The sequence below is a fragment of the Beta vulgaris genome, chromosome 6 (assembly GCF_026745355.1).
Source record: "Beta vulgaris subsp. vulgaris cultivar EL10 chromosome 6, EL10.2, whole genome shotgun sequence".
In the NCBI taxonomy this organism is placed as follows: domain Eukaryota; kingdom Viridiplantae; phylum Streptophyta; class Magnoliopsida; order Caryophyllales; family Amaranthaceae; genus Beta; species Beta vulgaris.
Genome location: NC_079207.1, coordinates 15479335 through 15494143, shown reverse-complemented (window position 1 = coordinate 15494143; position 14809 = coordinate 15479335). Strand labels below are relative to the sequence as shown.

The following is a 14809-nucleotide window of genomic DNA, read 5'->3' as shown; positions in this document are numbered from 1 at the left end:
CTTTCATCAGCCAACTTCTCCAGTATTACGGCATAGGACATAACCAGCTTGCCCCTAACTCTTGGCAAAACATTCTTACCTTTCTGGCCGTCTGCAATTTAAAGGGAAAGGACCCTTCTCTGGCCGCTTTCACCCTATTCACTACGTCGCCAAGGTCCCTAGGACCATTGAAGGAAGCTGGCTGAGCGTGTGCAACCGTCAAGGATTCTTGACGTCTTGGGATAAGACTTCCAAGATGCACTCATGGAAGGGCGAGTTCCTATTTGTCCAGGCGCCCAGTAAAGCGGTGGCAAACCGTCTTCGGTATTTTAGCCGGACAACCACAAATACTGGACGGATGGCCTCATACTTGGAACTGGAGAGTAACTCTGCCGAAGAGATGGTGGAGTACTTCCGGGTTTCGGAGTATACTATGGAAGATGTTTCTTTCAAAGGTCCGTCCAATTGGATTCCTTTTAAGGAAATGTTTTATCATGACAACTTCCTGGTCGCTGCCGGCTTAAGGAGGACGAGGACAGAGGTATATCAACTGAGAATCTTCCAAGTACAAATTTCTAGACTTAATTATCATTCGTCCAACATTTGTTTCTCTCTTTCAGATTCAGCCAGGAGCAAGCTCAGGAAGTCTTGGATAGGAGATATGAGCTCATCCAGATTCGCGGACACTCTATGGAAGGAGTACAGCAAGTCAGGTGCCGAAAAGAGGGCCGACACCTTGGTGAGCTTTGTATATGTATTCATATTTTTGTTTGTTTTTTTTTTTTTTTTTTTTTTTTTTTTTTTTGCCGGCCGGTCTGCTACTTTGGAGGGTAACCCGTCAAGATGGTGCCTGGACGACTTGTCTACCCATGGGGCAATTCGTCCAGAGAAACACAGGACGAGCTAACTTCCCAAGAAGCAACTCGGCTAGGTTGAATTCTTGACGGCTTGCCTCTTAGGAGGACAGTCCGTCTGGAGTAGCATAGGACGAGTTACTCATCTGAACAGCAACCCGTCCTGGTTGATATCTTGACGGTTTGCCTCTTCGAGGGGCAGTCCGTCTAGAATAGTGTTGGACGAGTTGCTTATTTGAGGATCAATTCGTCCTGATTGATATCTTGACGAGCATTCCAATCTTTTTCAGAAAAATGCCCCAACTTCAAAAGCTCTGGCCGAGAAAGCCGCTGCAAAGAAACGGCCAGCAGGCACCAGTGAAGCCCCTCCCTCAAAAAAGGCAAAGGGTTTTACTGCTAAGAGGAAGAAGACCACTCGGCCGGTTCCCAAGGTCGTGATCGACCTTCCGGCCAAGGAGGAGACCAAAGAGGAGCCAGCTGAAGTTGACTCTCGAGCCCTGGTGGCCTATACTGGTCCGGCTGAGCAACCCGATTCTTCGCAACCTGACGAGGTTGTCATTCTGGACGACGCTGAACAATCTTCCAAGCCGGACGCGGCTGTGGACGGATCCGCCTTTTCTGGGCCAGTGGCCCAACTGGTAGGCCAGATGCCGGCCGCTTATAGGACGGCTTCCCGTTCTTCTGGTGAGTCCTACTATTCCAACGTAGTTAGAACACTACGGGTTGGCGGGCGTCCGATGAGTCCGTCCAACAAACAGACCGTGGTTATTCCCATCAGGTGTACTGACGAGTCTAACCTTTCAGATAAAGGGAAGGGTCCTGCTGTTGTCGGCTCCCCTAGCCTCTCTGACGATGAATCTTCTCCAGCCTTTGGAAAGATGTCGTCGTCTGATCGTGAGAAGCTCAAGACGGAGCTGTTCAAGTGCTTTCCCGAAACTTATATCAAGGGGTTAAGGGGAGCATCGTCTGGGCATGTAGGCTACATGTCTCAGCTTGCTGCCGAGGTACATTCTTTCCTCTTCGGACGCTTATGCTTTTTACTTGGTCTTCATTTACTTTTTTATTATCCGTCCTGACATGCCCTATCCTTTTATGTTTTCAGCTTTTTGCTCGCAGCATGATAACAGAAGACTGGGCGAAGGAGCTCAGAAAAGAGAATAAAAAGCTCGTCCATGATGTAACTGCGCGCCGACCATGCTCAGTTCGTCATTTCCGAGCAAGAGGTGTTGCACCAGCAAACCAAAGTTGCTTTGGAAAAAAGGTCGGCTGAGCTGGAATCTCAGATCAAAGTCTATCTACTTCGGTTGACGGAGATGATAGACGAACGGGCTTCGTTGGAACGTGTTCTGACGGACGAGAGGAATTCAGCCATGACTATGGCTGCCGATTTCTTCAAGGAAAACCTCGTCCTGAAGGTCAAAAACCAAGCCCTTCGAACTGAGGTTGCAGAGACAATTGCCGGCGCCAAAGAGGCTATGAACACCATCATAGATACCTCAAAAGAATGGGCGGTGAAGGCTTTTGAGATGATGGCCGAGGAGGAGGATATCCCCAGATATGCTCGTCGGCTGGAATTCCAAGAAGCCTGCATAAGGCCACCATAACTAAAGCAGAACCTCCCGTCTTTGAAGAATCCTCTGAGGATGAAGAGGGAGAGGACAATGCAGAGGCCCAGGACGAAGAGGACAACGATCCTCCTGCCGCCTAGTTCTTTTGTTGTATCTGGCTGTGAGCCACTTGTAACTTTTCCCCTTTTGTACTTAGATGAATTTAGGTTGTAATCATCTTTTTATATTTATGGGAAGCTAACTTTTTCAATCTCTGTTGTTCTATGCTTTACTGTTTTGGACGCATTGTCTTACAATTCCATGATTATACCAAGTACAAAAGTAGTTCGTCATAACATTTTGGCCGATTATACTTACAACTTCATCAATGTTCAAGTATAAAAGTAATTCGTCTTAATATTTGGCTGGTCTAATCAACTCTTTTGGCCGATTTCTTCTAGTACTATCATTAAAGCCAAGTATAAATAATCTCGTCAATCATTCTGATCTGACTCAGTAGCTCTTTTCTGGACGTTCATAACCAGATGCTCAAGCAAAGACTTGCTTTTACTTTTTGGATTTTAAGTATAAAAGTTTGCTCGGCCAGACCCTGGGTGTCGTTCGTCTTTGGACAAAGACTTAGCCATTTTATAAATTATGTCCCTATATGCCCCCCTTCTTGGACGAAGAGTTTTTATAACTTTTCCCTGTTCAAGAAGGAGTTAAGAAGATAATTTTTAAACAACTAGGACGAGCGTTTTATGCCAGAAGCAACTCGTCCAGGCTAATATTCTGACGGGCTGCCTCTTTGGAGAGCAACTCGTCTGAATGATAGTTGGACGAACTGATTCTTCGGAAAACCTCGTCCATCTTTGTGAAATCATAAAATAACTTGTTCCTTTACTAAGGTTGTTATTTTGAAGTTTTGTGGCTTTTGGACGGACAGTAAGATGCCTTTACTAAGGCGTCTTATTTCCAGCCGACCTTGTTCAGGAGATGTTTAACTCTTTAAGAAAACAATCGGCCAAATCTGACATGTTTTATCCGTTTAAGAATGATAACATGTTCAGCCGCACTCCCAATGAAAGGTGCTTGTCTTTTTGCTTTGGAAAATTAGTTAGCTTTTGACGTTAGTATGTAACTTAAGCAAACAATTAAAACAAAGTCATAGAGAAGTAGAATTGTATTATATGAAGTTTGCTTGACGGATAGTCAAGGTACATGTCTACATTCTACTTTTTCATTGTAATGCATTAGGAAAAGATTACAATTTAGCTGGGTGCTCTAAACAAAGTATTTCTTCAAAGTGTCAGAATTCCACGTCCTAGGAATAGGACGTCCGTCCAATCCTTCGAGACGAAAGGTACCATTCTGAACGACTTCGATTATCTTATAGGGTCCTTCCCAGTTAGGAGTAAGCTTGCCTAACTCTTTGCTCGGCCGACCGCTTCCATCTTTCTGAGGACGAGATCTCCCATCTTTAGTGGACGTCTAGCAACTCTTTTGTTGAAGTCTCTAGCCATTCTAACTTATATAGTTGCATCCTCAGCAGAGCATTGCCCCTGACTTCAGGAACTAAGTCCAAAGCCGTCCTAAGAGCTGCCCAGTTAGCATCTTCTGAGTACATCATTACTCTTAAGGTGGGTTCCTCAACTTCAATAGGAAGGACAGCCTCAGAACCATAAACCATCATAAAGGAGTCTCTCCTGTGGAATTCTTGGCCGTCGTCCTAATTGACCATAAGACCAGCTGCAATTCTTCTACCCAAAGCCCCTTTGCATTGTCTAACTTCTTTTTTATTCCGGCCGAAAGGATCTTGTTAAAGGCCTCTACTTGCCCATTAGCCTGTGGATGAGCTACTGCTGCAAAGTGAGCCTTAACTCCTTGATCGGCCAACCATTGACGAAGCTTGGGCGTTTCAAATTGCGGCCCATTATCAAAGACGATGGACTGGGGCATGCCAAACCTTGTAATCAAGTTCTTCCAGATGAACCCTTTGACATCTTGGTGGTGATGCCCCTTAATGCTTCAGCTTCAACCCATTTTGTAAAGTAGTCTACAGCTACTATTACAAATTTCTTCTGGCCGGCAGCAACAGGAAAAGGCCCAAGAATGTCCATCCCCCATTTAGCAAAGGGAAGAGGAAAGAGAATGGGCGTCAGTAATTGGACGGCTTTTGATGGATATTACCATGCTTTTGGCAACTATCACACTTCTTGGCATAGAGGAGTGCATCTTCTTTTAAGGTCGGCCAAAAGTAGCCCGTCCTGAGAGCCCTTTCTGCCAAAGCTCTTCCTCCAATGTGAGAAGCACAAGCTCCCTCATGCAACTCCTTCAAAACGTCCAGACCTTCCTTTCGGCTGATGCACTTGAGAAGAGGCCGATTATAGGATTTTTTGTATAAGGTCCCATTCCACAACTCAAACCACTTGTCCCTAGCCTCACATACTTGGCCTTAATGGGATCAAGAGGCGACGGCCGTCTTCTTGAACTCAATGATAGGACTCATCCACTCATCATCTCGGCTGAGAAACAGTACTTCTCCGGCCTCAATGCTCTTGGCCGCCTTCACCTCCCAAAAGACTGTTCTAGGAACATCTCCTTCAGCCGAGCTGGCCAGTTTAGAGAGGGCATCAGCTTGATGGTTTTCTGATCTGGGCACCTGTCTAGGACGAACCTCTTTAAAGACTTGATCTCATCCTTGACCAAATTCATATACTTGCTCATGGACGCCTCCTTGCATTCAAACTCACCATTGACCTGACTGACAACCAGCAGAGAGTCGGTCTTAGCCTCAATTTCCAGGGCCCCAGCCGCTTTACACATTTTTATGCCGGCTAAGAGAGCTTCATACTCTGCCTCATTATTGGACGCCTGGAACTTGAATTTCATAGCATATTCAAACTTATCCCCTTCTGGAGATTGAAAAATGATTCCTGCCCCACATCCGTTGGCAGTTGAGGATCCGTCCACCATAAGGGTCCAATGACGCCTTCCTGCTGCTGGATCTTGGACGCTTTCTATCGTAGGCCGAGTAAGCTCTACAATAAAGTCAGCCAAAGCCTGGCCCTTGATTGCCTTTCTAGGCTCAAATGTTAAATCAAACATATTCAGCTCAACAGCCCATTTTAGCATTCGGCCAGAGGCATCCATCTTATGCAACACTTGCCTAAGCGGCTGATCTGTATATACAAGGATGCTGTGAGCTAAGAAGTAAGGTCTTAACTTCCGGCTGCCATCAGCAAGGCCAGGCCGAATTTCTCGATGGTAGAATATCTGTTCTCAGCATCTTTAAGCACATGGCTCACAAAATATACGGGTATTTGCACCGATTCTCTTTCAGCCAAAGGACTGCACTTACCGCGAAGGGTGATACAGCCAGATACACATACAACCTCTCTCCTTCGGCCGGACTGATCAGCCTAGGCAGCTGCCGAAGATGATCTTTTACTTGCTGAAGCGCTACTTCAGCTTCATCTGACCATTCAAACTTGGCATTTTTCTTGATGGTAGCAAAGAAATGGTGACATTTGTCCCCTGATTTTGAGAGAAACCGTCCAAGAGCAGCCAAACAGCCCGTCAACCTCTGAACTTCTTTGACTTTGGACGGCGAAGACATATTCATAATAGCCTGAATTTTGTCGGGATTTGCCTCAATCCCTCTCTGATCAACCAAAAATCCCAGAAATTTCCCAGCAACTACGCCGAACACACATTTTTGCGGATTAAGCTTCAACTTGAATTTTCTCAAGGTGAGGAAGGTTTCCCTCAGATCGTCCAGATGATCTTTCTCCTCTTTACTCTTGACGATCATGTCGTCTATATAAGCTTCCATATTTCGGCCGAGCTGCGGCTGAAATACTGTATTAATGAGCCTCTGAAATGTAGCCGGAGCGTTTCTTAGGCCGAAAGGCATCCTGAGCCATCCATACAGCCCTTTCTCAGTAATGAAAGAAGTCTTATCTTGATCATCCGGCCACATAGGAATCTGATGGAAGCCAGAGTAGGCATCCATAAAGCTCAGTAGGGCATGGCCGGCCGTAGAATCAACCAGACGATCTATTTTTGGCAACGGGAAGCTGTCCTTAGGACAGCCTTGTTCAAATCTGTATAATCAACGCACATCCTCCAAGTGCCATTCGGCTTTGGAACCATCACAACATTTGCTACCCAATCTGGGTAGTATGTTTCCCGGATGAATTTAGATTTGAGCAACTTTTGAACTTCTTCGTCAACGGCCTTATTTCTGGCCGGCCCCAGATGCCTCTTCTTCTGCCGAATAGGCTTTTGCCCCGGCTCAATGTTGAGCTTATGGACAGCCACCTCAGGGTCTATCCCAGGCATCTCCTCTACAGCATAGGCAAACACATCTTCAAATTCTCGCAGCAACGCAACCAAGGCGTCCTGAATTCCGTCCTCAAAACTGATCCAATTTTCAATGTCCTTTCCGGACGTTCTGGATTCAAGCAGATCTCTACTGGACTTTCCACAGGTCTGGACGTTCTAGTCCCAGACTCATTATAGCCATTATCTCAGATGAATGTTTTTCTTCCTTAAAGCCAAACACTTTCTCTTCTTGCTAGGCAAAAGCATGGACGGAGTGCTTTCAGGAAAAGGCGACTCCTGAACCTTCTCAATTTCCTCCTTAAGCTCACTAATCTGGCCTTTAACTTTTTTGGCCGAATCATCTCCTTGTGCCCTTGGACACTCTGCTTTTTCCTTCCAAGATGATGGTTTGAGTGTGGTGAGATAGCATTCTCTGGCAGCTTGCTGGTCTCCATAAAGAGATCCAATCTTCCCACCATCGCACTCAAACTTCATCAGCATTAAATGGGTCACAATGACGGCCTTGATGTGATTTAAGGTAGGTCGCCCGAGAATGACATTATAAGCTGTCAAGTCTCGTACTACCAAAAATTTCACAAAAACGTCCTGGCCGCATCTTTTTCTCCAACTCTGACGGCAAGGTGACGTCCCCATAGGGTGTATGACCCCGCCGCCAAAACCAATTATAGGATGATTTACCGGCATCAAATCGTTTTTGTCAAACTTTAAACGAGACAAACAATCAGCACTGATGATGTCAGTTGAGCTCCCAGTGTCAATCAAAATTCGCCTAACCCTTAGATTGGCAATCTTCATTTCCACAACCAGCGGGTCATCATGAGGCGTCCTAATATTCCCCCGGTCCAACTCGCTGACCACTATTTTTGGAAAAGGATCAGACTCGGCCTGGTTGGTGAGCATAACCTGGCTGAGTTCCCTCAAATAGTTTTTGTGGCCGCGATTTGTCGGACCTCCAGCTGCAAATCCTCCTGAGATGACCATCACTACATCTCATCCGTGCTATCTCCGTCCATTTTTCTTCCTTGACGGTTATCCCTTTTCTGAAACTTCCTTCCTGACGAGGGTAGGTAATTGTTCATCTTTCCTTTTCGAGCCAACTCTTCTAGTGCTCGCTTCAAATGCTTGCATTCATTGGTTTCATGTCCACAATCTTTGTGAAAGTGACAATACTTGCTCTTGTCCCTGTTACGATAAGGCGTCTTCATCTCGGCCGGCGCCTTTAGCTCATGCTGATCTTTTATTTCCATCAAAATGGAATATTGATCTTTGTTGAACTCTATTGGTTCAACAGAGGCCGCCGGCTCGACCGCCTACTTCTCTTGGACGAGGTGGTCATAGTAGTCATGGCCCAAGTCTCAGCCTTCTTGGGCGGATTCTTTTTTGGCTGAACAGCCTCTTCCACTTTCTTCACTTCTGGCTGTTTTGCCTCAGCACAGACCTCTGTGGCATGAATGAATGCTTCAGCCTCCCTCAGTGCTTCCGTCAAAGTAGTGATTTTCTTTTCACCAAATCAAACTTAAAACTTCCTGGTCTTAGACCTCTGATGAAGGCGTCAAAGCCACACCCGCATTCAAATCTTGGATCTGCAACGCCTCCAGATTAAACCTCTTCACATAACCTCTCAAGGCTTCCTTAGGACCTTGGATGACCTTACCTAGGTGCATGCTTGTTTTCTGTTCTTGCCGATTAGCCACAAAGTGACTGGTGAACAGAATACTAAGTTCAGTAAAATTATTCACTGAATTAGGGGTAAGTTGTTGAACCATTTTTGCGCTACTCCTTTCAAAGTAGCTGGGAAATTCTTACACCAAGTAGCATCGTCCACCCCTTGGACATACATCTGATGCTTGTAAGCTGATAGGTGATCGTCCGGATCAGTAGTTCCGTCAAAAGGATCAATGGTAGGGAGCTTAACCTTTGGGAAAGGAGGGGACTCCATGATCCTGACCGAGAAAGGAGTGGGCCAATTGATCTGGAGTGCCGCCACCTGCCCCTCAATGGGTATGTGCTCCTGACGGTACTCTTTCAAAACCGGATTAGATGAGGTGTTAGCTAAGGCTTGACGCCTGTACACCATAGGCTGCAGAACTGTCTTCTCTTGCCTGGGCTGGAAAGCCGATGGACCACGGCTTCGCACCACTGTCTGGACGGGAGCCTTAAGGACGGATCCTTCATATATGGCGTGGAGCCAGAGGCTGAACGTCTGCGCTGCCGCCCTCTTGGCCTCCAAGTACTCCCGAGCATCAGTCTCCATCATGTGACCAGTAGGAGGGATATTATCTGCTGGACGGACCACCAGCTTCCAGTCCATCTTCCTCCTAGAATCACTGACTGCCGGCTGCTTTCCTTTGGAAGGCGGCTTAGTCAATTCTGGCCGAGGTGGCCGACTAGGTCCTGGACGACCCTCTTGGGATCGCCCTTTAAGTGGCGCAGCTGCCTCTTCTCTCGGACTCATCTGAAAAAATAGCATGTTGTTCTTAATCTGCTCTTCCATAACAGCGGCCATCCTGGCCTGGAAGTCATTTAACAATTTTCCAAATGACCAGCAGTCACTGGACGGTCAAGATTTTCTTGGATGACTGGAGTTACAGTCCTACCCTCGAGGTGAACGGCAGCATGGCCCTGATCCCTGCCTCGAGGTGGCCTCTCGTCATCAACGGTATCATCCACCTGAACTCTAAAACTTCTGTTCCGTTGCCACATTCGAAGAGTGACAGTCCGTCATTGTTGCGTCTCCCCACAGACGGCGCCAAATGTTATGTAGTGTAAAACTAGCAATTTATATCACAACTCCCAAAGATGGATTCTTAGAACTAGAGACTTGTGCAACAATGATTGGTTCAAATCCTGAAGAAAACTCCTGACCAGCAACCTGCACAAAAAGGGACCCACCCTGGAGGTTTGGGTGGTATTTCCCCCTCCGATGCTTAAGTCAGATATCAGGGATGTAAAGGAACTTTTAGAGAGAGAAAGTAGAGAGAGAGAGAAGAATTTATGACAGAGTAACAGTACTATGCCCTGAAAACGTACCTTTCACCCTGAAATCAAGGACTATTTATACTGTTTGAAATGACTGCTGTGCCTTGATGTCACCCTAATTTGGGAGCATCTGATTGGCTAATCAAAGTTTTGGGACACGTGGCAGCTGTTAACTGGTCAGTACACCTCACTTTCATATAAAGGTGTAAATCAGACTTGCTGGGCCTAAGTACAGTTTTTGGGGCCAGAAGAAGGTCTTTTTAGTACGTTTCCAGAGAAACGTACTTTTAGGCCTGTCACCTTCAGGCCCTTTTGTACTTTTATTCCCCTGCATGTATGCCACTTGTAGGGCTCAGATGAGACCACGTGTCAGTACCAGAGCCGTTTATTTTTTAGGCTACAACAACTAGGGTTATGGGTATATCTACTAAGTCTACTCACTGCATAAGCTATGTCAGGTCGAGTACAGTTCATGAGGTACATCAAACTACCTATGATTTTCGCATATTCACTTTGAGAGACACTTTCACCTAAGTTCTTGGTCAAATGAATACTAGAATCATAGGGAGAACTCACTGGAACAACATCAAAGGAATTAAACTTTTTAAGCACCTTTTCCACATAATGAGACTGCTAAGGGAAATGCGACCGGAGACTCTCTTAAGTCTGACTCCTAAAATCACATCAGCTTCCCCAAATCTTTCATCTCAAATTTTAAGACAAAAAAGTTTAGTATCATTAACCACCTTTAAGTTGTTACCAAAAATCAGCATGTCATCCACATAAAGACATATAATCACACAATCTGATCCTATCAATTTTGAATAAACACAAGAATCAGAGTTGTTTACAATGAAACCATTTGACACAAAGTACTATCAAATTTTTCATACCATTGTTTTGGTGCTTGTTTGAGACCATATAAGGACTTCCTCAACTTGCACACTTTATCTTCTTGACCTAGCACCACGAAACCCTCAGGTTGAGACATGTAAATCTCCTCCTCTAAGTCACCATTCAGGAAAGCAGTCTTAACATCCATCTGATGTATAACTAAGTCATGAATAGCAGCAAGAGCAAGCAGGGTCCTAATGGTGATCTTAGTCACAGGAGAATAAGTGTCAAAGTAATCTAGTCCTTTCCTCTGAGTGAAGCCCCTGATGACAAGCCTAGCTTTAAACCTCTCAATAGTTCCATCAGGTCTCAACTTCTTTTTAAAGATCCATTTACTATCTATGGTCTTTGATCCCTTAGGTAAGTCAGTTAACTCCCAAGTAGAGTTAGACACTATGGAATCTAACTCGCTCTTAATGGCCTCTTTCCAAAAACTGGCATCCACAGATCTCATTGCCTCATCAAAGGTCTTTGGGTCCTCTTCTATCATGAAAGCATAAACTAGTTCATCACTCAACAAGTCAACACAAGAACTTTCAGATAGAAAAGCAGTAACAAAATCAGAACCAAAGTCTTTTGCTACTCTAGGTCTCTTACTTCTCCTAGGCTCATCTACACAGAGAACTACTAGCATGCATGTCAACTGAACTACTACTCAAAGTCAAATCAGCAGGAATATCACTAGTAGGTAGAACACATATGCGTAGAACAAGTAGATAAATCAACAGCAGGAGAAGAACAAGAAGGCACAGATGCAACATCACCTTTTTTCAAAGGAAAAACATGTTCAAAAAACTCAGCATCTCTGTACTCACAGATAGACCTATCACTCAAAGACATGAATCTATAGCAGCATGAGCATAACCAATGAAACACAGCATCAAAAGTCTTAGGTCCATGTTTGACTTTTTATGTCAGGAAGCCCAACTTTGGCTAGACACCCCCACACTCTAGAAAACTCAAGTTTGGAGGATAACCCTTCCATAGCTCATAAGGGGTCTTATCTAACTTTTGTGAGGAACTCGGTTAAGAACATGACAAGCTGAAAGAACAGCTTCCCCCCCATTTCATCAGGCAACCCAGAACTTACAAGCATAGCATTCATCATATTTTTCAAGGACCTATTTTTCCTTTCAGCTATACCATTTTGTTGGGTACATAAGGAGCACTAAGTTCATGAATGATCCCAATTTCTCACAATGGTCATTCCAAAGAAGTTCTCATATTCTCTACCCCTATCAGACCTAACCCTCTTGATTTTCCTATCAAGTTGGTTTTCTACCTCGGCCTTATACTTCAAAAAGCTTCCCCTGCCTCACTTTTGGTCTTAAGAAGGTATAACTTAGTGAACCTCGAGTAATCATCAACAAAGGAAATATACCAGAATTTTCCTCCTCTACTTCTAGTGTTCTGAAAGTCAGCTAAGTCTGTATGAACCAATTCTAGAAGTTGGGTGGTCCTTTGAGTCACAGTTTTGCAAGGTTTCTTAGTAAATTTTGCTTAAACACAAACAGGACACTTAGAAAACTCGTTGAGGACAGATTAGGAATCAATCTAAGGTCCTTAGTCTCTTAATAGAAGCAACATTCACATGTCCTAATCTACCATGCCATAAATTTAAAGACTCAGCAATATAAGCAGAACCACAAACAGTTTTATTAATAGCAGGAACAGAAGAAGCAACATTTAAAATAAACAAACCCCCACTCAGATACCCTTTCCCCACAAATTCCCCACCACGAGTCATTACAACCTTGTCAGCCTCAAACCAGCTTTGTTTAACAAGGCACCAAACACTAGGTTACGACGCATAGTAGGAACATACAAGACATTTGAAAGGGAGAGGGTTTTTCCAGAGGTAAGTTTTAGAGTGACCTTTCCTTGTCCAAGCACTCCAGCAGTTGCTGCATTCCCCATGTAGACGCACTCACCTTCTGTTGCATCCTGGAAGTCATGGAGCAGCTCCTTGTTCGAACAGAAATGCCTTGAAGCCCCGGTGTCCAGAATCCAGTCAGAACGATTTTCGACCAGATTTGCTTCAACAACCACAGACAATAACATATCGAAACAGCAAGGTTAGCTTGAGGAGTTTCTTTTTGGACAGACCTTGGCGTTGAGGACATTGGTAAGCCTTATGATCAGGCTTTCCACAAACATAGCACAAAAGTCTCTTTTGAATCTTACCACTTGGTTTGTTCACTTTTCCTTGCTTCTTACCTTGTTGAAACCTTCTTGCCCTTACCTTGAACTTATCAGAACTGACGCAGCAGCAGATTCCACCAGATTAGCTTTGGTAACATTGACAAGAATTGAGTCCTGATTATCCTTGATTCGGTTGGCCTCTTCAATCCTCATATGACTGATTAGTTCCTGAAGAGACAGGAACTCTTTCCTATGTTTCAGATTGTTACGGAACTCCCTCCAGGAAGGAGGAAATTTTTCCAGCAAAACATTAGCCTGGAAAACCTCACAGATTTTCATGTCCTCATTTAAACATCAGCACATAAATTTCTAGACATGAACTTGGTCCATGACAGGTTTGTCATCAACCATTTGGAAAGACAGCCACTTTCCTACAACATACTTCTGTTTCCCAGCATCATCAGCCCCATATTTTTTCTCAAGGGCCTCCCAAATCAGTTTAGATGACTTATGAACCATAAATAAATCAAACAGATTATTAGTCATCAGATTAAGGAGATGGAAACGAACATGTTTATTATCTTTTTCATATTTTAAAATTAGCATCTCATTCTGCTTAATAAGAGCAGAAGAATGAATCAACAGAAGTCGAATAGAGTGGACATCATTGAACAAACTAGTCAATTCCAATTGTCGAAAAACATAAGCAGCTTCTGAGCCCAGCGTTTATAATTGTTTCCATCAAGGGACTCAAGCTTGGACAGATGAGCCATGGATTTTGAACTTTCGCCATTGCAAATATTAATTGCTTTCAAATTGTTAGAAAGAGATCGCAAAGCAGAAAAGTAACTTTCAAGACTGTGCCGTGTAGGAGACCTGACTTGAAAGCAATTACGGCCCGACAATGGTGGTTATCGACTTGGCCGGAAGCTCCCCAAGGTTAACACAATAGCTAAGTATGCCACCACTAGTAGACTGAGCTTTAGAGAAAAGCACGAAAACCCAGGAAAAAGAGAGAAGAGAAGAGAAGGAAGAAGAGAGTGATTTTTTTTTGTGTGTTTAACTGATCAGAAGGCACTAATTTTATACAAGAAAATCAGGCCAAAAACGGACGACAATAAATGGTCGGAATTAAGGGATTGCCATCAATCCTGTAACGGTCAAACCGACCGTTACAAATCTCCAACAGTCACAAAACCGTCACGCACGCGCTCAGTCCCGGGTCCAAAATTTTAGTTAATATTATTCCCCAAAGCCCATGGCCCATGGCCCTGGCCCGGTCCGGGCGGGCGGCACGCGCGCGCGTGTGTGATAGCAAGCCCAAACCAACCATGACATCCAACCACAAAAGCATCTCAAGTACCAACTCAATGTAAGGAAGGAGGGAGGGAATATATAAACAAGGAGAAATTCCCTCCCACAAGCAATGTGGGACAAGCAACAAAAAGAAGCCAAGGCTTTTCCAAACCTTAACTCCAACATGTAACACTCAATATTGCAGTCATTTTGTTTTTTAATCATTCTTTTTATGTCAAAAACTGTGCAAAAATAGTAACAGTTATATTTATGTGATAATTTACTACTCGGATTGTGTATTATTTGCATATTGAGCAAGCACTAGCTCTATTCATTCACACTTAAGATAACTTTTCTTGTTTATGAATATTAACAACTTTCGATAGTTTAGGGTTTATATTCGTGACATGGAAACAAAGAGTAAGTATCCTAATATTGACAGACTCAGCGCAATTGATACATCTTCTGAAGTCACCCTGCCAACGGGATATCTCTGTTCTACACCTGATCTCGGATATTAGAAAGTTAGGTAGCACCATGCAGTGGTGTAGGTCGCAAAAGGTAGGTCGCCAAGGGGTAGGTATGGCTCATGATTTAGCAAATTATTGTAGCCTTTCATTTTTGCTTGTGGATTTATTCTAGTCCTCGTACGTTCTCTTGATGTCCAGGCCCGGTCCTGAGGGTAGTTTGAAGGTGCGGCTGCCTAGGGCCCAGCGCAGAAAGGGGCCCAAAATTTTAAAAAAAATAAAATTGAAGAACAAAAAATTATTA

At 44.3% G+C, this 14809-nt stretch overlaps 1 protein-coding gene across 1 annotated transcript; it reads left to right on the top strand.

The window, feature by feature from the left end:
• Positions 1 to 511: 511 nt before the first annotated feature.
• On the top strand, positions 512 to 14559 carry LOC125498186 (uncharacterized). The gene is made up of 4 exons (XM_057395683.1): positions 512 to 718; positions 1124 to 1517; positions 1638 to 1837; positions 14425 to 14559. Exons 1-4 carry the CDS (start codon positions 641 to 643, stop codon positions 14557 to 14559), a joined length of 807 nt encoding a protein of 268 aa, XP_057251666.1. The 5' UTR covers positions 512 to 640.
• The last annotated feature ends 250 nt before the right edge of the window (positions 14560 to 14809 follow it).

Excerpts from the sequence above, each read along its gene's own strand:
- LOC125498186 (XM_057395683.1), top strand. The coding sequence starts at position 641 with ATGAGCTCATCCAGATTCGCGGACACTCTATGGAAGGAGTACAGCAAG. Across the intron at positions 1,518-1,637 it reads GACGGCTTCCCGTTCTTCTG|ATAAAGGGAAGGGTCCTGCT; the intron begins GTGAGTCCTACT and ends CTAACCTTTCAG. Across the intron at positions 1,838-14,424 it reads TGTCTCAGCTTGCTGCCGAG|TTTAGGGTTTATATTCGTGA; the intron begins GTACATTCTTTC and ends AACTTTCGATAG.